Here is a 22,752-nt window from a genome sequence, read left to right as displayed (position 1 = left end):
CAAACACTATAACCTCTAAGGCTCTGTTAGACAGATATAAGATATCACCAATCCCCTGTAAATCTGCTTTGGCATTGGCAATGCTAGATGGACATCTGTTGGGGGCTTGTCCAGCATTACACACCACCATTGACCTCATTCTTCAAGTTGGAGTGTTACACTCCCAAACAACCCAAATTTCATCATACATTCACCTTACAATCCAGTTATCCTTGGTTTAACCTGGTTGCAAAAAAGCCCTCATAACCCTCAAATTTCGTGGTGAAAGAAGCACATCACACGCTGGGACACCACTTGCTCTTCCACATGTTTAAAACCAGCCCTCCCTATACCTATGAGAACCACTACAATATCAGACGAGTCCAAGGCAGCTCCAAATCTACCTCCTAAGTACGCCGACCTAGTTGAAGCATTCAACAAAACCAAAGCCTCACAACTACCTCGCCATTGACTTAGTGATTTGTGCCATTGAGCTGTTACCTGGTACTATTCTTCCATGAGGCAGAATTTTCCCATTATCAGAATCTGAATCTAAAGTAATGAAAGACTACATTGAGGAAGAACTGGCCAAGGGGTTCATCCATCCATCCTCTTCTCTGGCGGCAGTAGGATTTTTCTTTGTCGGGAAAAAGGATAGTGGCCATCGACCTTGCATTGATTATCATGGCTTAAATGAAATAACTCTCAAGGTATCCACTACCCCTGGTCCCATCAACTTTAGAAGTACTAAGAGCAGCCAAATATTATACCAAGCTCGAGCTCCTCTGCGCTTACAATTTCATTCGCATCCGGGAAGAAGATGAATGGAACAGTCTTTTCAACCAGTAGCGGGCACTATGAATATCTTGATATGCCGTTCGGATTGGATAACAGTCCTTCTGGGTTCCAATCTTTCATAAATGACGTTTTCAGGGAAATGTTGAACCAGTGACTGATTGTATAGAGCAGTTCTGATACATCTCATCGAGCACCAACTGTAGGCCAAGGCAGAAAAGTGCAAATTCCATCAAACTTCGATCTCTTTCCTCGGTTTCAACATCAGTCCTGAAGAGGTTTCCATGGATGATAGCAAATTGAGGGCAGTCCTGAACTGGCCTCAGCTGACCATGGTAAAGGAGTTACAACGGTTCTTAGGATGGGTTAACTTTTACAGAAGTTTTATCAGAAATTTCAGCACAGTCGCAGCAATACTCACTTCCATGATAAAGGGTGGACATGCCAAGCTTTACTGATCTGCCATCACTGCTCAAGCTTTCAACAAACTGAAGAGTCGTTTCACCTCTGCTCCCATTTTGCATCATCCTGACCCCAATGTGCCATTCGTAATGTAGGTAGATGCTTCAAGCTCGGGTATTGGCGCCATTCTCTCTCAAAGTCAAGGTAATCCCCCAAAGCTTTTTCCATGTGCTTATTATTCCCACAAACTCACCCCTGCCGAGCAGAATTACGATGTGGGCAACCACAAACAACTAACCATGAAAGCCACATTTGAAGAATGGAGACATTTTATTAACTGACCATTGCAATCTTGAGCCAAAAGACTAAACCACAGACAAGCTAGATGGGCACTATTTTTCCACTAGATTTAACTTCTCAATCACTTATCGACCAGGCTCCAAGAACATTAAAGCAGACTCTCTACCTCGTCAGTATGTTTCAACTCAACCTTCCCCAGAACCCATCACTTCATCATCCTTAATTCTAGCCCCAGTCCAATAGGATATCATGTCCAAGATCATGCAGGCCCATGCACAGAACCCACCTCCTCCAGATTGCCCTCTCAACCGAACATTTATCCCACCGAATCTGTGGGAAAGAGTCATTAGCTGGGTTCGCTCTTCTGTTAGTATAGGTCATCCAGGCATTTTATAAACAACTGTCATGACTGTGCCACAGCCAAATCTTCAAAACAACTACCTGCAGGTCTAGTGCAACCCCTACCCATACCTCAACAACCATGGTCCCACACAGCCATTGATATCATCACCGATCTTTCCAGTCTCGCAAGGTAATGCCAATATATTAACTGTCATGGATTGATTTTCCAAGGCATGTTGACTAATACCTCTTCCAAAGCTCCCATCAGCCTTCGCTAGCATCTCCTTCACTGTGTGTTACAGTACTATAAACTTCGTGAGGACATTGTTTCTGACTGAGGCCCTCAAATTACATCAAGGGTTTGGAGAGATTTCTTTTGCCTACTCAGCATCAACATAAGTCTTACTTCAGGATACCACATCCAATCTAATAGCCAGATGGAAAGATTAAATCAAGAACTCACCAAGTTTCTGCAAATGTACTGCCAACAGATCTACTACCACCCATGATCGTGGATGGTGAAGAGGCATATCAAGTGCGAGATCTTCTAGATTCCAGATGTCAGGGATGCTAGATCCAATATCTGGTCGACTGGGAAGGGTATGGCCTGGAGGAGAGGTCCTGGGCCAATGCGAATGATATCCTCGTCCCCACTCTCATCACAGAATTTCATAGAACCCCCCTTGAGAGACCTGCCTCTCGACCTCGAGGAAGACCCCAACATCAGATGCTTCCTCGCATCAAGAGCCACTCGCAGGGGGAGGGGGGGCTCTGTTATGAACGCCGGTGAAGATCCACTGGAGGTCTCACTTGCCTGAGTTTTAACGTTGGACTGCATTTTCCAAGAACCCACATACCTGGACTGATTGCATCCACACCCATTGCACATTACCCAGACTATTTAATCCCTGTGTTTTTTCTCTATCATTGTGAAGTCTTGTTTGCTCCGGCTACAATTCTAACCGTTATTCCCTGTTACCTTGCCTGTGTATGACCTTGTCTGGATTACGGTTTGATTATGACACTCTGCTACTTGCCTGTGACTCTGTTTGTTTACCTGGTTCTCGATTTCTGCTGTTTGCTGCCTGCCTCTAAATAAACTGCATATGAATCCCAATCATATGAATAAATGCATATGAATCCCAATCAGTCCTTGTTACACATATACTTCTCTTACCTGTAGTGATGTTTGCACTGGAGATTTTCATGCCTTTCTTGACACACATGGGGAATTTCTGTCCACAAATCAACGCCCTCAAGTGCTCTATCATGGCTTCTCTTGAAGCATTGATCTTTATGTCAATGGTGTATTTGAATGACTTCAGCGAAGCTGAAAAAATAAAAATAATCAAGCTGTCAAAAACTGCATGAGGCATTACAGTCATGGCAGATGTTAACTTGGAATTGAAATAAAGAGAGACTTCTTTACCAGGTGGTGGCCGGCAGAACGTCCCATCAGCTGGAAGAGAAGCGATGCATCGACATGTACTATTTTGAGCATCGTCACAAACGCCATGTTTAAAGCATTGTTCAGAGGGCCAAGCATATTGATTCTCACACTTGCATTCGGTTTGGCTCGAGTTTGAGAGACACACTGAAAATTAAACAAATAAGATTTTGGAGGACAAACAAATAAACAATTTTTTCTGATGAAAGTGGACAACACAGTATTACTCGGCTTATACTTCTCTTACCTGCAGTGATGTTTGCACTGGAGATTTTTATGCCTTTCTTGACACACATGGGGAATTTCTGTCCACGAATCAACCCTCTCAAGTGCTCCATCACGGCTTCTCTTGAAGCATTTATTTTTATGTCAATGGTGTATTTGAACGACTTCAGCGGAGCTTCAAAAATTAGGCAAAAATAAAAATTATGAAGCTGTCAAAAACTGCATTAGATTTTACAATCACACCGATTGTCAACTTAGATTTAAAATAAATGGAGACTTCTTTACCAGGTGGTGGCTGGCAGAACGCCCCATCAGTTGGAAGAGAAGCGATGCATCCACATGTACCATTTTGACTGGGGCTACAAGCGCCATGTTTAGAGCATTGTTCAGAGGGCCAAGCATACTGATTCTCACATTTGCACTTGGTTTGGCTCGAATTTGAGAGACACACTGAAAATTAAACAAATAAGATTTTAGAGGACAAACTAACTAAAAATTTTTTTTTTTTTTTTTTTTTTTTGATAAATGTGGACACAATGGTGTTAATCTGCTTATACTTCTCTTACCTGCAGTGATGTTTGCACTAGAGATTTTCATGCCTTTCTTGAAGCACATGGGGAATTTCTGTCCACGAATCAACCCTCTCAAGCGCTCTATCACGGCTTCTCTTGAAGCATTGATCTTTATGTCAATGGTGTATTTGAATGACTTTAGTGGAGCTGCAAAAATAATTGAGCGGTCAAAAACTGTATCAGACTTTATAATCCAGCCATTTTTAAAATACCAATCACACCAATTGTCAACTTGGATTCAAAATAAATAGAGACTTCTTTACCAGGTGGTGGCCGGCAGAACGCCCCATCAGTTGGAAGAGAAGCGATGCATCCACATGTACCATTTTGACTGGGGCTACAAGCGCCATGTTTAGAGCATTGTTCAGAGCGCCAAGCATATTGATTCTCACATTTGCATTCGGTTTGGCTCGAGTTTGAGAGACACACTGAAAATTAAACAAATAAGATTTTGGAGGACAAACAAATAAACAATTTTTTCTGATGAAAGTGGACAACACAGTATTACCTGGCTTATACTTCTCTTACCTGTACTGATGTTTGCACTGGAGATTTTTATGCCTTTCTTGACACACATGGGGAATTTCTGTCCACGAATCAACCCTCTCAAGCGCTCTATCACAGCTTCTCTTGAAGCATTGATCTTTATGTCAATGGTGTATTTGAACGACTTCAGCGGAGCTGCATATATAAAAAAAGAGGAAAGTAATTGACCGGTCATAAACTGCATCAGACTTTATGATCCAGCCAATTGTCAAGTTGGATTTTTTAAATAAAGAGAGACTTCATTACCAGGAGTTGGCCGGCAGAACGCCCCATCAGTTGGAAGAGAAGCGATGCATCCACATGTACCATTTTGACTGTGGCTACAAGCGCCATGTTTAGAGCATTGTTCAGAGCGCCAAGCATATTGGTTCTCACATTTGCACTTGGTTTGGCTCGAATTTGAGAGACACACTGAAAATTAAACAAATAAGATTTTGAAGGATAAACAAATAAATATATATTTTTTTTTTTATGAATGTTGACATAATGGTGTTAATCTGCTTATACTTCTCTTACCTGCAGTGATGTTTGCACTAGAGATTTTCATGCCTTTCTTGACGCACATGGGGAATTTCTGTCTACGAATCAACCCTCTCAAGCGCTCTATCACGGCTTCTCTTGAAGCATTGATTTTTATGTCAATGGTGTATTTGAACAACTTCAACGAAGCTGAAAAAATAAGGTAAAAATGAAAATAATTAAGTGGTCAAAAACTGCATCAGACTTTATAATTATGCCAGTTTTAAACTTGGATTTGAAATAAAGAGAGACTTCTCTACCAGGTGGTGGCCGGCAGAACGCCCCATCAGTTGGAAGAGAAGCGATGCATCCACATGTACCATTTTGACTGGGGCCACAAATGCCATGTTTAGGGAATTGTTCAGAGGGCCAAGCATATTGATTCTCACACTTGCATTCAGTTTTACTCGAATTTGAGAGACACACTGAAAATTAAACAAATACGATTTTGGAGGACAAACAAATAAACAATTTTTTGATGAATGTTGACACAACGGGGTTAATCTGCTTATACTTCTCTTACCTGCAGTGATGTTTGCACTGGAGATTTTCATTCCTTTCTTGATGCACGTGGGGAATTTCTGTCCACGAATCAACCCTCTCAAGCGCTCTATCACGGCTTCTCTTGAAGCATTGATCTTTATGTCAATGGTGTATTTGAACAACTTCAGTGGAGCTGCAAACATTAAGAAAAGAGGAAAATAATTGACCGGTCATAAACTGCATCAGACTTTATGATCACACCAATCGTCACTTTGGATTCAAAATAAATAGAGACTTCTTTACCAGGTGGTGGCTGGCAGAACGCCCCATCAGTTGGAACAGAAGCGATGCATCCACATGTACCATTTTGACTGGGGCTACAAGCGCCATGTTTAGAGCATTGTTCAGAGCGCCAAGCATATTGATTCTCACATTTGCACTTGGTTTGGCTCGAATTTGAGAGACACGCTGAAAATTAAACAAATAAGATTTTAGAGGACAAACTAATTAATTTTTTTTTTTTTTTTTTTTGATGAATGTTGACACAACGGTGTTAATGTATTTATACTTCTCTTACCTGTAGTGATGTTTGCACTGGAGATTTTCATGCCCTTCTTGACGCACATGGGGAATTTCTGTCTACGAATCAACCCTCTCAAGTGCTCTATCACGGCTTCTCTTGAAGCATTGATCTTTATGTCAATGGTGTATTTGAACAACTTCAGTGGAGCTGCAAAAATAAGGCAAAAGCGAAAATAATCGAGCGGTCAAAATCTGTATCAGACTTTATAACCCAGCCAATTGTCAAGTTGGATTCAAAATAAATAGAGACTTCTTTACCAGGTGGTGGCCGGCAGAACGCCCCATCAGTTGGAAGAGAAGCGATGCATCCACATGTACCATTTTGACTGGGGCTACAAGCGCCATATTTAGAGCATTGTTCAGAGCGCCAAGCATACTGATTCTCACATTTGCACTTGGTTTGGCTCGAATTTGAGAGACACACTGAAAATTAAACAAATAAGATTTTAGAGGACAAACTAACTAAAAATTTGTTTTTGTTTTTTTTTTTGATAAATGTGGACACAATGGTGTTAATCTGCTTATACTTCTCTTACCTGTAGTGATGTGTGCACTAGAGATTTTCATGCCTTTCTTGAAGCACATGGGGAATTTCTGTCCACGAATCAACCCTCTCAAGCGCTCTATCACGGCTTCTCTTGAAGCATTGATCTTTATGTCAATGGTGTATTTGAATGACTTTAGTTGAGCTGCAAAAATAATTGAGCGGTCAAAAACTGTATCAGACTTTATAATCCAGCCATTTTTAAAATACCAATCACACCAATTGTCAACTTAGATTTAAAATAAAGAGAGACTTCTTTACCAGGTGGGGGCCGGCAGAACGCCCCATCAGTTGGAAGAGAAGCGATGCATCCACATGTACCATTTTGACTGGGGCTACAAGCGCCATGTTTAGAGCATTGTTCAGAGCGCCAAGCATATTGATTCTCACATTTGCATTCGGTTTGGCTCGAGTTTGAGAGACACACTGAAAATTAAACAAATAAGATTTTGGAGGACAAACAAATAAACAATTTTTTTTTGATGAAAGTGGACAACACAGTATTACTTGGCTTATACTTCTCTTACCTGTACTGATGTTTGCACTGGAGATTTTTATGCCTTTCTTGACACACATGGGGAATTTCTGTCCACGAATCAACCCTCTCAAGCGCTCTATCACAGCTTCTCTTGAAGCATTGATCTTTATGTCAATGGTGTATTTGAACGACTTCAGTGGAGCTGCATATATTAAAAAAAGAGGAAAGTAATTGACCGGTCATAAACTGCATCAGACTTTATGATCCAGCCAATTGTCAAGTTGGATTTTTTAAATAAAGAGAGACTTCATTACCAGGAGTTGGCCGGCAGAATGCCCCATCAGTTGGAAGAGAAGCGATGCATCCACATGTACCATTTTGACTGTGGCTACAAGCGCCATGTTTAGAGCATTGTTCAGAGCGCCAAGCATATTGGTTCTCACATTTGCACTTGGTTTGGCTCGAATTTGAGAGACACACTGAAAATTAAACAAATAAGATTTTGAAGGATAAACAAATAAACAATTTTTTTTTTTTTTATGAATGTTGACATAATGGTGTTAATCTGCTTATACTTCTCTTACCTGCAGTGATGTTTGCACTGGAGATTTTCATGCCTTTCTTGACGCACATGGGGAATTTCTGTCCACGAATCAACCCTCTCAAGCGCTCTATCACGGCTTCTCTTGAAGCATTGATTTTTATGTCAATGGTGTATTTGAACAACTTCAACGAAGCTGAAAAAATAAGGTAAAAATGAAAATAATTAAGTGGTCAAAAACTGCATCAGACTTTATAATTATGCCAGTTTTAAACTTGGATTTGAAATAAAGAGAGACTTCTCTACCAGGTGGTGGCCGGCAGAACGCCCCATCAGTTGGAAGAGAAGCGATGCATCCACATGTACCATTTTGACTGTGGCCACAAATGCCATGTTTAGGGAATTGTTCAGAGGGCCAAGCATATTGATTCTCACACTTGCATTCAGTTTTACTCGAATTTGAGAGACACACTGAAAATTAAACAAATACGATTTTGGAGGACAAACAAATAAACAATTTTTTGATGAATGTTGACACAACGGTGTTAATCTGCTTATACTTCTCTTACCTGCAGTGATGTTTGCACTGGAGATTTTCATTCCTTTCTTGATGCACGTGGGGAATTTCTGTCCACGAATCAACCCTCTCAAGCGCTCTATCACGGCTTCTCTTGAAGTATTGATCTTTATGTCAATGGTGTATTTGAACAACTTCAGTGGAGCTGCAAACATTAAGAAAAGAGGAAAATAATTGACCGGTCATAAACTGCATCAGACTTTATGATCACACCAATCGTCACTTTGGATTCAAAATAAATAGAGACTTCTTTACCAGGTGGTGGCTGGCAGAACGCCCCATCAGTTGGAAGAGAAGCGATGCATCCACATGTACCATTTTGACTGGGGTTACAAGCGCCATGTTTAGAGCATTGTTCAGAGCGCCAAGCATATTGATTCTCACACTTGCATTCGGTTTGGCTCGAATTTGAGAGACACACTGAAAATTAAATAAATAATTAATATTTGGTAGACATACGAATAAAGAATTTTTCTGTTGAATGTGGACAGAACAGCATTATTCCGCTTATACTTCTCTTACCTGCAGTGAAGTTTGCACTGGAGATTTTCATGCCTTTCTTGATGCACATGGGGAATTTCTGTCCACGAATCAACGCCCTCAAGCGCTCTATCACGGCTTCTCTTGAAGCATTGATTTTTATGTCAATGGTGTATTTGAATGACTTCAGCGGAGCTTCGAAAATTAGGCAAAAATAAAAGTTATAAAGCTGTCAAAAACTGCATTAGATTTTACAATCACACCAATTGTCAACTTAGATTAAAAATAAAGAGAGACTTCTTTACCAGGTGGTGGCCTGCAGAACGCCCCATCACTTGGAAGAGAAGCGATGCATCCACATGTACCATTTTGACTGGGGTTACAAGCGCCATGTTTAGAGCATTGTTCAGAGCGCCAAGCATACTGATTCTCACATTTGCACTTGGTTTGGCTCGAATTTGAGAGACACACTGAAAATTAAACAAATAAGATTTTGAAGGACAAACAAATAAACAATTTTTTTTTTTTTTTTTTTTTATGAATGTTGACATAATGGTGTTAATCTGCTTATACTTCTCTTACCTGCAGTGATGTTTGCACTAGAGATTTTCATGCCTTTCTTGACGCACATGGGGAATTTCTGTCCACGAATCAACCCTCTCAAGCGCTCTATCACGGCTTCTCTTGAAGCATTGATTTTTATGTCAATGGTGTATTTGAACAACTTCAACGAAGCTGAAAAAATAAGGTAAAAATGAAAATAATTAAGTGGTCAAAAACTGCATCAGACTTTATAATTATGCCAGTTTTAAACTTGGATTTGAAATAAAGAGAGACTTCATTACCAGGAGTTGGCCGGCAGAACGCCCCATCAGTTGGAAGAGAAGCGATGCATCCACATATACCATTTTGACTGGGGTTACAAGCGCCATGTTTAGAGCATTGTTCAGAGCGCCAAGCATATTGGTTCTCACATTTGCACTTGGTTTGGCTCAAATTTGAGAGACACACTGAAAATTAAACAAATAAGATTTTGAAGGACAAACAAATAAACAATTTTTTTTTTATTATTTTTTTTTATGAATGTTGACATAATGGTGTTAATCTGCTTATACTTCTCTTACCTGCAGTGATGTTTGCACTGGAGATTTTCATGCCTTTCTTGACGCACATGGGGAATTTCTGTCCACGAATCAACCCTCTCAAGCGCTCTATCACGGCTTCTCTTGAAGCATTGATCTTTATGTCAATGGTGTATTTGAACAACTTCAGTGGAGCTGCAAACATTAAGAAAAGAGGAAAATAATTGACCGGTCATAAACTGCATCAGACTTTATGATCACACCAATCGTCACTTTGGATTCAAAATAAATAGAGACTTCTTTACCAGGTGGTGGCTGGCAGAACGCCCTATCAGTTGGAACAGAAGCGATGCATCGACATGTACCATTTTGACTGTGGCTACAAGCGCCATGTTTAGAGCATTGTTCAGAGCGCCAAGCATATTGATTCTCACATTTGCACTTGGTTTGGCTCGAATTTGAGAGACACGCTGAAAATTAAACAAATAAGATTTTAGAGGACAAACTAATTAATTTTTTTTTTTTTTTTTTTTTGATGAATGTTGACACAATGGTGTTAATGTATTTATACTTCTCTTACCTGTAGTGATGTTTGCACTGGAGATTTTCATGCCCTTCTTGACGCACATGGGGAATTTCTGTCTACGAATCAACCCTCTCAAGTGCTCTATCACGGCTTCTCTTGAAGCATTGATCTTTATGTCAATGGTGTATTTGAACAACTTCAGTGGAGCTGCAAAAATAAGGCAAAAGCGAAAATAATCGAGCGGTCAAAATCTGTATCAGACTTTATAACCCAGCCAATTGTCAAGTTGGATTTTCAAAATAAAGAGAGACTTCTTTACCAGGTGGTGGCCGGCAGAACGCCCCATCAGTTGGAAGAGAAGCGATGCATCCACATGTACCATTTTGACTGGGGCTACAAGCGCCATATTTAGAGCATTGTTCAGAGCGCCAAGCATATTGATTCTCACATTTGCACTTGGTTTGGCTCGAATTTGAGAGACACACTGAAAATTAAACAAATAAGATTTTGGAGGACAAACAAATAAACAATTTGTTCCCTTTCAGCCAGTCACGTTCGACGTATGTCAGTAGTGACCGACGAATTGAGATATCGCTAGAGAGCTCTATCAGCTTCGAGTGTATAAAAACAAGCCAAAGGAATTGGCGTGCGATATTTGCATAATGCACACCACCCCCGTCAGGTGGGTATAAATACGGAAGCGGATGCAATCACACTCTGTCTTTCGCTTCGGAGCCAACTTGTGTTCCTGCTGTCAAGACTGAGAGTGTGTTCTCAAGCCTTTGTAGAAGCTTTCTGTCGGAGTGTTGGTGTTACGGCACACTACAGCGAGGCCACGACTTTCAAGATGTCATTTTGTCTGTGCGTTACTGGATGCGGTCGTTCATTGGTCCCCGCTGATGGTCACAATCGCTGTGTCACATGCCTGGCCATTCAGCATGCTGAGGCAGCTTTTGTGGATAGCTCATGTTCTCATTGTGGGAACATGACTATCTCAGTGTTGAGGTCTAGACTCTCGTTCTTTGGTTCTCAGGGGGCGGGGGCCCCCTCCCCTATGCCCCGAATTGCCGTTTTCTCTGGCTCCGGCCAGGGGAGCGGCACGGCAGCGTGTAGGCAGGGTGACCTGAGGATCACAGTCAGGGCTTCTCCGCCGAGCTCCGCTCAACGGGCCCCTTTCCCCTCTGCAACACTGCAGCCTGTGGTGTTGCTGGAGGAGCGTGCTGGTCCCTCTACGGAGCGACCATCCGTTTCCTTCGGTGCGCCTGCGGACGAGCAGATGTCAATCACGGCATTGGAAGGTGAGCTTGAGTCCTCGGGAGATGAAGACTCGGCTGCGCTGCCTCCCTGCCCGAGCCTGATCCCGAGCTGACAGCTATGCTTGCCCGGGCCGCCGAGAAGGTCGGGCTCGTGTGGAATCCTCCACCGCATCCCGAACCTTCTCGGTTGGATGACTGGTTTCTCAGGGCGGCCCGTGCTGGTCCTCAGCACCCCGCCCCGGTACCATTCTTCCCGTAGGTGCATGAGGAGGTAACCAAGTCTTGGAGAACGCCCTATAGCGTTCATGACAGGCCTGGTCCCTTCTCCGCCTTCACCACCCTGGATGGCGGGGAGGCCAAGGGGTATGCTGGGATCCCCCGAGTCGAGCGGTCCGTTGCGACGCAGTTGTGTCCAACGGCCACCGGCTGGCGCAGTGAACCGCGTCTCCCATCCCAGGCCTGTAAAAAAAAGCTTACAGAGCCTGCAGACAGGCCACCGCTGCCCTGCATGCCATGGCCCTTTTGCAGGTTTACCCGGCAAAAGCGCTTTTGGACATGCCCCAGGGTGGTCTTGACCAACAGCTTCTGGGGGAGCTGCGCGCCGCCACTGACCTCGCCCTCTGGGCGACTAAGGTGACTGCGCGTTCCGTTGGTCAAGTGATGGCTACTCTCGTAGTCCAGCAATGTCACCTGTGGCTGACCTTGGCTGATATGCGGGAGACCGATAAATATCGGTTCCTGGACTTCCCCATATCTCAGGTCGGCCTATTCGACGACACGGTCGAGAGCTTCGCCCAGCAGTTCTCGTCGCCGAGGGCGCCCGCCTGCATCGTCCTCCGCCCCTGCTAAGTCTGCAAAGCAGCAGCCTCCACCCACCAGACAGCAGGGAGCCGGTCGCGGACGCAGCGCCCAGCCCACTCAGAACCCAGCCAAACCAGGTGGCAAGCGTACAAGGAAGCGGTCCTGAGACGGGCGACCTGGAGGGGAGGAATTCAGCTCTTCGGGAAAGGATGCCAGCTTCTCTCCCTCCCCCGGAGGAGGGCCGGGGGGAATTTGTGTGTTGTCTCGTCCCGCCGCTGGCTCTCCGGAGACCAGCGGTACCCACTTTTTCACAAAAAGAGCTGTTTCCCAAACCTCCAGGTCCCAAGAGGGTGCGGTTGGCGGTGTGCAAGGCCCCAACTCATCACTCTCAGCCCCCTCTCACTTCGCCAGCAGGTCCCAGTGTATTGGTCGAGGCCGCCTCCAATGTGCCATCTCCCATACACACTGTCACCTCGCAGAGCGGTGGGTTATGGCCACTCCTGGATCTGCGTGTCCTGAATCGGTCCCTTCACAGGCTGCCATTAAAGATGCTTACACAGAAGCGCATTTTCAAATGCATCCGTCCCCAGGATTGGTTTGCAGTGATCGACCTGAAGGACGCGTACTTTCATGTCTCAATTCTGCCTCGACACAGACCCTTCCTACGGTTTGCGTTCGAGGGTCGGGCATATCAGTACAAAGTCCTACCCTTCGGGCTAGCCCTGTCGCCCCGCGTCTTTACGAAGGTTGCGGACGCGGCCATTGTTCCGCTCAAGGAACAGGGCGTGCGCATCCTCAAATACCTTGACGACTGGCTCATTCTGGCGAGCTCGCGAGAGCAGTTGTGCGAACACAGGGACATGGTGTTAGCTCACCTCAACTGGTTGGGTCTTCGGGTCAACTGGGACAAGAGCAAACTCGCCCCCAGGCAGAGGATCTCTTATCTCACTGGCTTCACGGCCGGGTCCCGGGATGGGTGTGGCAGCGTGGTACGTTCCGTGTCCCCGTGACACCAAACTGCTGTCGCACCCTCACCCAGTGGTCGGACCCTTCGTTCCTGCGGGCTGGAGTTCCCCTCAAACAAGTGTCCAGGCATGCTGTGATCTACACAGATGCTTCTGCCACGGGGTGGGGAGCCACGTACAATGGGCATGCAGTATCAGGTCTGTGGACGGGATCTCAACTGCACTGGCATATCAATTGCCTCAAGTTGCAAGCAGTACGTCTTGCACTGGGCTGCTTTAAGGAGCTGTTGACAGACAAGCACGTACTGGTCCGCTCAGACAGCACTGCGGCCATTGCGTACATCAACCATCATGGTGGTCTACGCTCCTGTCGCACGTCGCAACTCGCCTGCCATCTCTTGCTATGGAGTCAGAAGCATCTGAGGTCGCTTCATGCCATTCATGTCCCAAGCGTGCTCAACCGTGCAGCCGACGAGCTCTCACGGCAGCCTCCGCTTCTGGGCGAATGGAGACTCCATACCCAGGTGGTCCAGCTGATTTGGCAGCGCTTTGGGGCCGCACAGATAGACCTGTTTGCCTCCCCAGACACTGCTCACTGCCAGTTGTTCTTTTCCCTGACCGAGGGCACGCTCAGCACGGATGCTCTGGCACACAGCTGGCCCCGGGGCCTACGCAAATATGCGTTTCCCCCAGTGAGCCTTCTCGCACAGCTCCTGTGCAAAGTCAGGGAGGACAAGGTTTTCGGATCTGATGCTCCTCGCGACAGCACCTCCTTGGCCCATTCCTCTGAGGAAGGACCTTCTGACTCAGAGATGGGGCACCCTCTGGCACCTGCGTCCAGACCTGTGGAAACTCCATGTGTGGTCCCTGGATGGGACGCGGAGGTTCTAAGTGATCTCCCCCAGGCGGTTGTAGACACTATCATTTCCGCTAGAGCTCCTTCTACGAGGAACCTGCGTTGAAGTGGAACCTATTCGTCGAATGGTGTTCCTTTCACCGAGAGGACCCCCGATCATGTTCGGTCAGGTCTGTGCTTTCCTTCCTGCAAGAGGGCTTGGAGCGAAGGCTGTCTCCCTCCACCCTCAAGGTGTATGTTGCTGCCATTGCTGCACATCACGATGCAGTCGAAGGTAAGTCGTTGGGGAAGCACGACCTGATCGTCAGGTTCCTGAGGGGGGCGAGGAGACTGAATCCGCCTCGCCCTTCCTCTATACCCTCTTGGGATCTCTCCCTGTTACTTACATCTCTCCTGGGTCATCCCTTCGAGCCTTTGCAGTCAGTCGAGTTAAAAGTACTGTCCCTTAAGACCGTCCTCCTGGTTGCATTGGCCTCGGTGAAGAGGGTAGGGGACCTGCACGCATTTTCGGTCAACGAATCTTGCCTGGAATTCAGGCCCGGTGACTCTCACGTTATCCTGAGAGCCCGGCCTGGATATGTGCCCAAGGTTCCTACCACTCCCTTCAGAGATCAGGTAGTGAACCTGCAAGTGCTGCCTTCGGAGGAGGCAGACCCAGCCCTGGCTTTGCTCTGTCCCGTCCGTGCTCTGCGCCTGTACGTGGATAGAATGCGAAGCTTTAGGACCTCAGATCAGCTCTTTGTCTGTTACGGAGGCCAGCAGAAGGGAAAGGCTGTCTCCAAGCAGAGGATGGCCCACTGGATAGTGGACGCCATTGCCTTGGCTTATCAGTCCCAAGGCGTGCCTTGCCCGCTCGGGTTGAGAGCTCACTCCACCAGAGGAGTTGCCTCTTCCTGGGCGCTGGCGCACGGCGCCTCGCTGACAGATATCTGTAGAGCTGCGGGCTGGGCGACACCCAACATGTTCGCTAGATTCGCTAGATGTTCGCTAGATTCAACCCCCCCTACGGGGGGGTTGTGGTCTCCGCAGCGTCCCCTCCGGGTTCGCTTCCCCAGTGTTGTCTAAGTTTACTGTAGTGGGTCTTGCAGAACGGCAGTAGACTCTCTCAGTGTAAGCTCGCCCCCTTCTCCGCCCCCCGGTGCGCCGGGTGGCTAGAACTTGCGCTGGGCGCTGGAAGGCGTCAGTAACTGTGGCGCTTTATTTGGGATCCCAATTCGTCTGTCACTACTGACGTACGTCGAACGTGACCGACTGAAAGGGAAAGTCTCGGTTATGTATTTAACCCTCGTTCCCTGAAGGAGGGAACAGAGACATACATCCCGTCGCCACAGTTCCTGTGCCTTCGCTGTAGTGCAGACTCAAGGTTGTCTCCTCAGCGAAAAACAGAGTGCGACTGCATCCACTTCCGTATTTATACCCACCTGACGGGGGCGGTGCGCATTATGCAAATATCGCACGCCAATTCCATTGGCTTGTTTTTATACACTCGAAGCTGATAAGGCTCTCTAACGATATCCCAATTCATTGGTAACTACTGACGTACGTCTCCATTCCCTCTTTCAGGGAACGAGGGTTACATATGTAACCGAGACGTTTTTTTTTTTTTTTTTTGATGAATGTGGACACAACGGTGTTAATCTGCTTATACTTCTCTTACCTGTAGTGATGTGTGCACTGGAGATTTTCATGCCTTTCTTGATGCACATGGGGAATTTCTGTCCATGAATCAACGGCCTCAAGCGCTCTATCACGGCTTCTCTTGAAGCATTGATCTTTATGTCAATGGTGTATTTGAACAACTTCAGTGGAGCTGCAAACATTAAGAAAAGAGGAAAATAATTGACCGGTCATAAACTGCATCAGACTTTATGATCACAACAATTGTCAAGTTGGATTCAAAATAAAGAGAGACTTCTTTACCAGGTGGTGGCCGGCAGAACGCCCCATCAGTTGGAAGAGAAGCGATGCATTCACATGTACCATTTTGACTGGGGCTACAAGCGCCATGTTTAGAGCATTGTTCAGAGCGCCAAGCATATTGGTTCTCACATTTGCAGTTGGTTTGGCTCAAATTTGAGAGACACACTAAAAATGAAACAAATAAGATTTTGAAAGACAAACAAATAAACAATTATTTTTTTTTTTTTTGATGAATGTGGACACAACGGTGTTAATCTGCTTATACTTCTCTTACCTGTAATGATGTTTGCACTAGAGATTTTCGTGCCTTTCTTGACGCACATGGGGAATTTCTGTCTACGAATCAACCCTCTCAAGCGCTCTATCACGGCTTCTCTTGAAGCATTGATCTTTATGTCAATGGTGTATTTGAACAGCTTCAACAAGGCTGAAAAAATAAGGCAAAAATGAAAATAATTAAGTGGTCAAAAACTGCATCAGACTTTATAATTATGCCAGTTTTAAACTTGGATTTGAAATAAAGAGAGACTTCTCTACCAGGTGGTGGCCGGCAGAACGCCCCATCAGCTGGAAGAGAAGCGATGTGTCCACATGTACCATTTTGACTGTGGCCACAAATGCCATGTTTAGGGAATTGTTCAGAGTGCCAAGCATAGTGATTCTCACACTTGCATTCAGTTTTGCTCGAATTTGAGAGACACACTGAAAATTAAACAAATACGATTTTGGAGGACAAACAAATAAACAATTTTTTGATATCTGTTGACACAATGGTGTTAATGTATTTATACTTCTCTTACCTGTAGTGATGTTTGCACTAGAGATTTTCATGCCTTTCTTTATGCACATGGGGAAATTCTGTCTACAAATCAACCCTCTCAAGCGCTCTATCACGGCTTCTCTTGAAGCATTGATCTTTATGTCAATGGTGTATTTGAACAACTTCAACGAAGCTGAAATAATAAGGCAAAAATGAAAATAATTAAGTGGTCAAAAACTGCATCAGACTTTATAATCATGCCAGTTTTAAACTTGGATTTGAAATAAAGAGAGACTTCTTTACCAGGTGGTGGCCGGCAGAACGCCCCATCAGTTGGAAGAGAAGCGATGCATCCACATGTACCATTTTGACTGGGGCTACAAGCGCCATGTTTAGAGCATTGTTCAGAGCGCCAAGCATATTGATTCTCACATTTACACTTGGTTTGGCTCGAATTTGAGAGACACACTGAAAATTAAACAAATAAGATTTTGAAGGACAAACAAATAAACAATTTTTTTGTTTGTTTTGTTTTTATGAATGTGGACTCAACGGTGTTAATCTGCTTATAATTCTCTTACCTGTAGTGATGTTTGCACTGGAGATTTTCATCCTTTTCTTGATGCACATGGGGAATTTCTGTCCACGAATCAACGACCTTAAGTGCTCTATCACGGCTTCTCTTGAAGCATTGATCTTTATGTCAATGGTGTATTTGAATGACTTCAGTGGAGCTACAAACATTAAGAAAAGAGGAAAATAATTGACCGGTCATAAACTGCATCAGACTTTATGATCACACCAATTGTCAAATTGGATTCAAAATAAATAGAGACTTCTTTACCAGGTGGTGGCCGGCAGAACGCCCCATCAGTTGGAAGAGAAGCGATGCATCCACACGTACCTTTTTGACTGGGGTTACAAGCGCCATGTTTAGAGCATTGTTCAGAGCGCCAAGCATATTGGTTCTCACATTTGCACTTGGCTTGGCTCGAATTTGAGAGACACACTGAAAATTAAACAAATAAGATTTTGAAGGACAAACAAATAAACAATTTTTTGATAAATGTGGACACAACGGTGTTAATCTGCTTATACTTCTCTTACCTGCAGTGATGTTTGCACTGGAGATTTTCATGCCTTTCTTGATGCACATGGGGAATTTCTGTCTTCGAATCAACCCTCTCAAGCGCTCTATCGCGGCTTCTCTTGAAGCATTGATTTTTATGTCAATGGTGTATTTAAATGACTTCAGTGGAGCTGCAAACATTAAGAAAAAGGAAAATAACTGACCAGTCATAAACTGCATCAGACTTTATGATCACACTAATTGTCAACTTAGATTTAAAATAAAGGGAGACTTCTTTACCAGGTGGTGGCCGGCAGAACGCCCCATCAGTTGGAAGAGAAGCGATGCATCCACATGTACCATTTTGACTGGGGTTACAAGCGCCATGTTTAGAGCATTGTTCAGAGCGCCAAGCATATTGGTTCTCACATTTGCACTTGGTTTGGCTCAAATTTGAGAGACACACTGAAAATTAAACAAATAAGATTTTGGAGGACAAACAAATAAACAATTTGTTTTTTTTTTGTTTTTATGAATGTGGACACAACGGTGTTAATCTGCTTATACTTCTCTTACCTGTAGTGATGTTTGCACTGGAGATTTTCATGCCTTTCTTGACGCACATGGGGAATTTCTGTCTACGAATCAACCCTCTCAAGCTCTCTATCACGGCTTCTCTTGAAGCATTGATTTTTATGTCAATGGTGTATTTGAACAACTTCAACGAAGCTGAAAACATAAGGCAAAAAATAAAATAATTAAGTGGTCAAAAACTGCATCAGACTTTATAATTATGCCAGTTTTAAACTTGGATTTGAAATAAAGAGAGACTTCTTTACCAGGTGGTGGCCGGCAGAACGCCCCATCAGTTGGAAGAGAAGCGATGCATCCACATGTACCATTTTGACTGGGGTTACAAGCGCCATATTTAGAGCATTGTTCAGAGCGCCAAGCATATTGATTCTCACATTTGCAGTTGGTTTGGCTCGAATTTGAGAGACACACTGAAAATTAAACAAATAAGATTTTGGAGGACAAACAAATAAACAATTTGTTTTTTTTGTTTTTTTATGAATGTGGACACAACGGTGTTAATCTGCTTATACTTCTCTTACCTGTAGTGATGTTTGCACTGGAGATTTTCATCCCTTTCTTGATGCACATGGGGAATTTCTGTCTACGAATCAACCCTCTCAAGCGCTCTATCACGGCTTCTCTTGAAGCATTGATCTTTATGTCAATGGTGTATTTAAATGACTTCAGTGGAGCTGCAAACATTAAGAAAAAGGAAAATAACTGACCAGTCATAAACTGCATCAGACTTTATGATCACACTAATTGTCAAGTTGGATTTCTTTACCAGGTGGTGGCCGGCAGAACGCCCCATCAGTTGGAAGAGAAGCGATGTGTCCACATGTACCATTTTGACTGTGGCCACAAATGCCATGTTTATTGAATTGTTCAGAGCGCCAAGCATATTGGTTCTCACATTTGCAGTTGGTTTGGCTCGAATTTGAGAGACACACTGAAAATTAAACAAATACGATTTTGGAGGACAAACAAATAAACAATTTTGTTTTTTGTTTTGTTTTTATGAATGTGGACACAACGGTGTTAATCTGCTTATACTTCTCTTACCTGCAGTGATGTTTGCACTGGAGATTTTCATCCCTTTCTTGATGCACATGGGGAATTTCTGTCTACGAATCAACCCCCTCAAGCGCTCTATCACGGCTTCTCTTGAAGCATTGATCTTTATGTCAATGGTGTATTTGAACAACTTCAACGAAGCTGAAAAAATAAGGCAAAAATTAAAATAATTAAGTGGTCAATAACTGCATCAGACTTTATAATTATGCCAGTTTTAAACTTGGATTTGAAATAAAGAGAGACTTCTTTACCAGGTGGTGGCCGGCAGAACGCCCCATCAGTTGGAAGAGAAGCGATGTGTCCACATGTACCATTTTGACTGGGACTACAAGCGCCATGTTTAGAGCATTGTTCAGAGCGCCAAGCATATTGATTCTCACATTTGCACTTGGTTTGGCTCGAATTTGAGAGACACACTGAAAATTAAACAAATAAGATTTTGGAGGACAAACAAATAAACAATTTGTTTTTTTTTTGTTTTTATGAATGTGGACACAACGGTGTTAATCTGCTTATACTTCTCTTACCTATAGTGATGTTTACACTGGAGATTTTCATGCCTTTCTTGACGCACATGGGGAATTTCTGTCCACGAATCAACGGCCTTAAGCGCTCTATCACGGCTTCTCTTGAAGCATTGATCTTTATGTCAATGGTGTATTTGAACAACTTCAACGAAGCTGAAAAAATAAGGCAAAAATTAAAATAATTAAGTCGTCAATAACTGCATCAGACTTTATAATTATGCCAGTTTTAAACTTGGATTTGAAATAAAGAGAGACTTCTCTACCAGGTGGTGGCCGGCAGAACGCCCCATCAGTTGGAAGAGAAGCGATCCATCCACATGTACCATTTTGACTGTGGCCACAAATGCCATGTTTAGGGAATTGTTCAGAGGGCCAAGCATATTGATTCTCACACTTGCATTCAGTTTTGCTCGAATTTGAGAGACACACTGAAAATTAAACAAATAAGATTTTGGGGGACAAACAAATAAACAATTTTTTGATGAATGTGGACACAATGGTGTTAATCTGCTTATACTTCTCTTACCTGCAGTGATGTTTGCACTAGAGATTTTCATGCCTTTCTTGATGCACATGGGGAATTTCTGTCCACAAATCAACACCCTCAAGCGCTCTATCACGACTTCTCTTGAAGCATTCATCTTTATGTCAATGGTGTATTTGAACGACTTCAGCGCAACTTCAAAAATAAGGCAAAAATAAAAATAATTGAGCGGTCAAAAACTGCATCAGACTTTATGATCACGCCAATTGTCAAGTTGGATTTGAAATAAATAGAGACTTCTTTACCAGGTGGTGGCCGGCAGAACGCCCCATCAGTTGGAAGAGAAGCGATGCATCCACATGTACCATTTTGACTGGGGCTACAAGCGCCATGTTTAGAGCATTGTTCAGAGCGCCAAGCATATTGGTTCTCACATTTGCACTTGGTTTTGCTCGAATTTGAGAGACACACTGAAAATGAAACAAAGAAAATTTTGGAGGACAAACAAATAAACAATTTTTTTTTTTTTTTTTTTTTTTTGATGAATGTTGACACAACGGTGTTAATCTGCTCATACTTCTCTTACCTGTAGTGATGTTTGTACTAGAGATTTTCATGCCTTTCTTGACGCACATGGGGAATTTCTGTCTACGAATCAACCCCCTCAAGCGCTCTATCACGGCTTCTCTTGAAGCATTGATCTTTATGTCAATGGTGTATTTGAACAACTTCAACGAAGCTGAAAAAATAAGGTAAAAATTAAAATAATTAAGTGGTCAATAACTGCATCAGACTTTATAATTATGCCAGTTTTAAACTTGGATTTGAAATAAAGAGAGACTTCTTTACCAGGTGGTGGCCGGCAGAACGCCCCATCAGTTGGAAGAGAAGCAATGTGTCCACATGTACCATTTTGACTGGGGTTACAAGCGCCATGTTTAGAGCATTGTTCAGAGCGCCAAGCATACTGATTCTCACATTTGCACTTGGTTTGGCTCGAATTTGAGAGACACACTGAAAATTAAACAAATAAGATTTTGGAGGACAAACAAATAAACAATTTGTTTTTTTGTTTTTTTTATGAATGTGGACACAATGGTGTTAATCTGCTTATAATTCTCTTACCTGCAGTGATGTTTACACTGGAGATTTTCATTCCTTTCTTGACGCACATGGGGAATTTCTGTCCACGAATCAACGGCCTTAAGTGCTCTACCACGGCTTCTCTTGAAGCATTGATCTTTATGTCAATGGTGTATTTAAGTGACTTCAGTGGAGCTGCAAACATTAAGAAAGTGGAAAATAATTGACCGGTCATAAACTGCATCAGACTTTATGATCACACCAATCGTCAAGTTGGATTCAAAATAAATAGAGACTTCTTTACCAGGTGGTGGCCGGCAGAACGTCCCATCAGGTGGAAGAGAAGCGATGCATCCACATGTACCATTTTGACTGGGGTTACAAGCGCCATGTTTAGAGCATTGTTCAGAGCGCCAAGCATATTGGTTCTCACATTTGCACTTGGTTTGGCTCGAATTTGAGAGACACACTGAAAATTAAACAAATAAGATTTTGAAGGACAAACAAATAAACAATTTTTTTTTTTTTTTTTGATGAATGTGGACACAACAGTGTTAATCTGCTTATACTTCTCTTACCTGTAGTGATGTTTACACTGGAGATTTTCATGCCTTTCTTGATGCACATAGGAAATTTCTGTTCACGCATCATGCCCCTCAATTTTTCTATCACTGCTTCTCTTGAAGCATTGATCTTTATGTCAGTTGTGTATTTGAACAGTTTTAGAGGTTGAGCTGTGAAATATAGATCAGAATTTATCCAGTATTATGGAATGCTTCCTGATAGCACACATTTAATGTCTGTGTGAGCACTTTCAATTACTAAAGAACTAGGGCTACATACACATGATGTGTATTAGTATTCTACTATTTTAGCACTATGATTCATGAAGAACAATATTATCAAAGAATCTTACTTGTACTGAGATTCATTTTGGTTATGATGACATTGCTGACCCTAT

The 22,752-nt window shown here is 43.4% G+C and overlaps 1 protein-coding gene across 50 annotated transcripts in view; it reads right to left on the bottom strand.

The window, feature by feature from the left end:
* The window catches only part of LOC127517431 (uncharacterized), a 44,722-nt gene extending 22,739 nt beyond the window's left edge, over positions 1–21,983 (bottom strand). For 34 of the 50 annotated variants that reach the window (XM_051903027.1, XM_051903033.1, XM_051903031.1 and 31 more), the window contains exons 1-43: positions 19,163–19,301; positions 18,887–19,051; positions 18,624–18,776; positions 18,348–18,512; positions 18,086–18,238; positions 17,823–17,987; positions 17,560–17,712; positions 17,282–17,446; positions 17,019–17,171; positions 16,756–16,920; positions 16,493–16,645; positions 16,219–16,383; positions 15,956–16,108; positions 10,740–10,904; positions 10,475–10,627; positions 10,200–10,364; positions 9,937–10,089; positions 9,658–9,822; positions 9,395–9,547; positions 9,118–9,282; positions 8,855–9,007; positions 8,588–8,752; positions 8,325–8,477; positions 8,062–8,226; positions 7,799–7,951; positions 7,529–7,693; positions 7,264–7,416; positions 6,998–7,162; positions 6,729–6,881; positions 6,451–6,615; positions 6,188–6,340; positions 5,914–6,078; positions 5,651–5,803; positions 5,388–5,552; positions 5,125–5,277; positions 4,855–5,019; positions 4,591–4,743; positions 4,326–4,490; positions 4,057–4,209; positions 3,776–3,940; positions 3,513–3,665; positions 3,248–3,412; positions 2,996–3,148 (exon numbers count right to left, since the gene is read on the bottom strand). In XM_051903027.1, coding sequence (XP_051758987.1) covers positions 2,996–3,148; positions 3,248–3,412; positions 3,513–3,665; positions 3,776–3,940; positions 4,057–4,209; positions 4,326–4,490; positions 4,591–4,743; positions 4,855–5,019; positions 5,125–5,277; positions 5,388–5,552; positions 5,651–5,803; positions 5,914–6,078; positions 6,188–6,340; positions 6,451–6,615; positions 6,729–6,881; positions 6,998–7,162; positions 7,264–7,416; positions 7,529–7,693; positions 7,799–7,951; positions 8,062–8,226; positions 8,325–8,477; positions 8,588–8,752; positions 8,855–9,007; positions 9,118–9,282; positions 9,395–9,547; positions 9,658–9,822; positions 9,937–10,089; positions 10,200–10,364; positions 10,475–10,627; positions 10,740–10,904; positions 15,956–16,108; positions 16,219–16,383; positions 16,493–16,645; positions 16,756–16,920; positions 17,019–17,171; positions 17,282–17,446; positions 17,560–17,712; positions 17,823–17,987; positions 18,086–18,238; positions 18,348–18,512; positions 18,624–18,776; positions 18,887–19,051; positions 19,163–19,211 — 6,727 coding nt within the window. In that variant the 5' untranslated portion in view covers positions 19,212–19,301. Of the gene's footprint in view, positions 1–2,995; positions 3,149–3,247; positions 3,413–3,512; positions 3,666–3,775; positions 3,941–4,056; positions 4,210–4,325; positions 4,491–4,590; positions 4,744–4,854; positions 5,020–5,124; positions 5,278–5,387; positions 5,553–5,650; positions 5,804–5,913; positions 6,079–6,187; positions 6,341–6,450; positions 6,616–6,728; positions 6,882–6,997; positions 7,163–7,263; positions 7,417–7,528; positions 7,694–7,798; positions 7,952–8,061; positions 8,227–8,324; positions 8,478–8,587; positions 8,753–8,854; positions 9,008–9,117; positions 9,548–9,657; positions 10,090–10,199; positions 10,365–10,474; positions 10,628–10,739; positions 10,905–15,955; positions 16,109–16,218; positions 16,384–16,492; positions 16,646–16,755; positions 16,921–17,018; positions 17,172–17,281; positions 17,447–17,559; positions 17,713–17,822; positions 17,988–18,085; positions 18,239–18,347; positions 18,513–18,623; positions 18,777–18,886; positions 19,052–19,162; positions 19,302–20,487; positions 20,650–21,013; positions 21,448–21,557; positions 21,723–21,833 lie in introns of those variants that run through there. The other 16 variants (XM_051903049.1, XM_051903077.1, XM_051903078.1 and 13 more) reach the window with 16 other exon arrangements.
* Positions 21,984–22,752: the final 769 nt, after the last annotated feature.

The sequence above is a fragment of the Ctenopharyngodon idella genome, chromosome 8, assembly GCF_019924925.1.
Source record: "Ctenopharyngodon idella isolate HZGC_01 chromosome 8, HZGC01, whole genome shotgun sequence".
NCBI lineage: Eukaryota > Metazoa > Chordata > Actinopteri > Cypriniformes > Xenocyprididae > Ctenopharyngodon > Ctenopharyngodon idella.
Note: the sequence above shows the minus strand (reverse complement) of the source record. Positions and strands in the feature narration are given on the sequence as shown.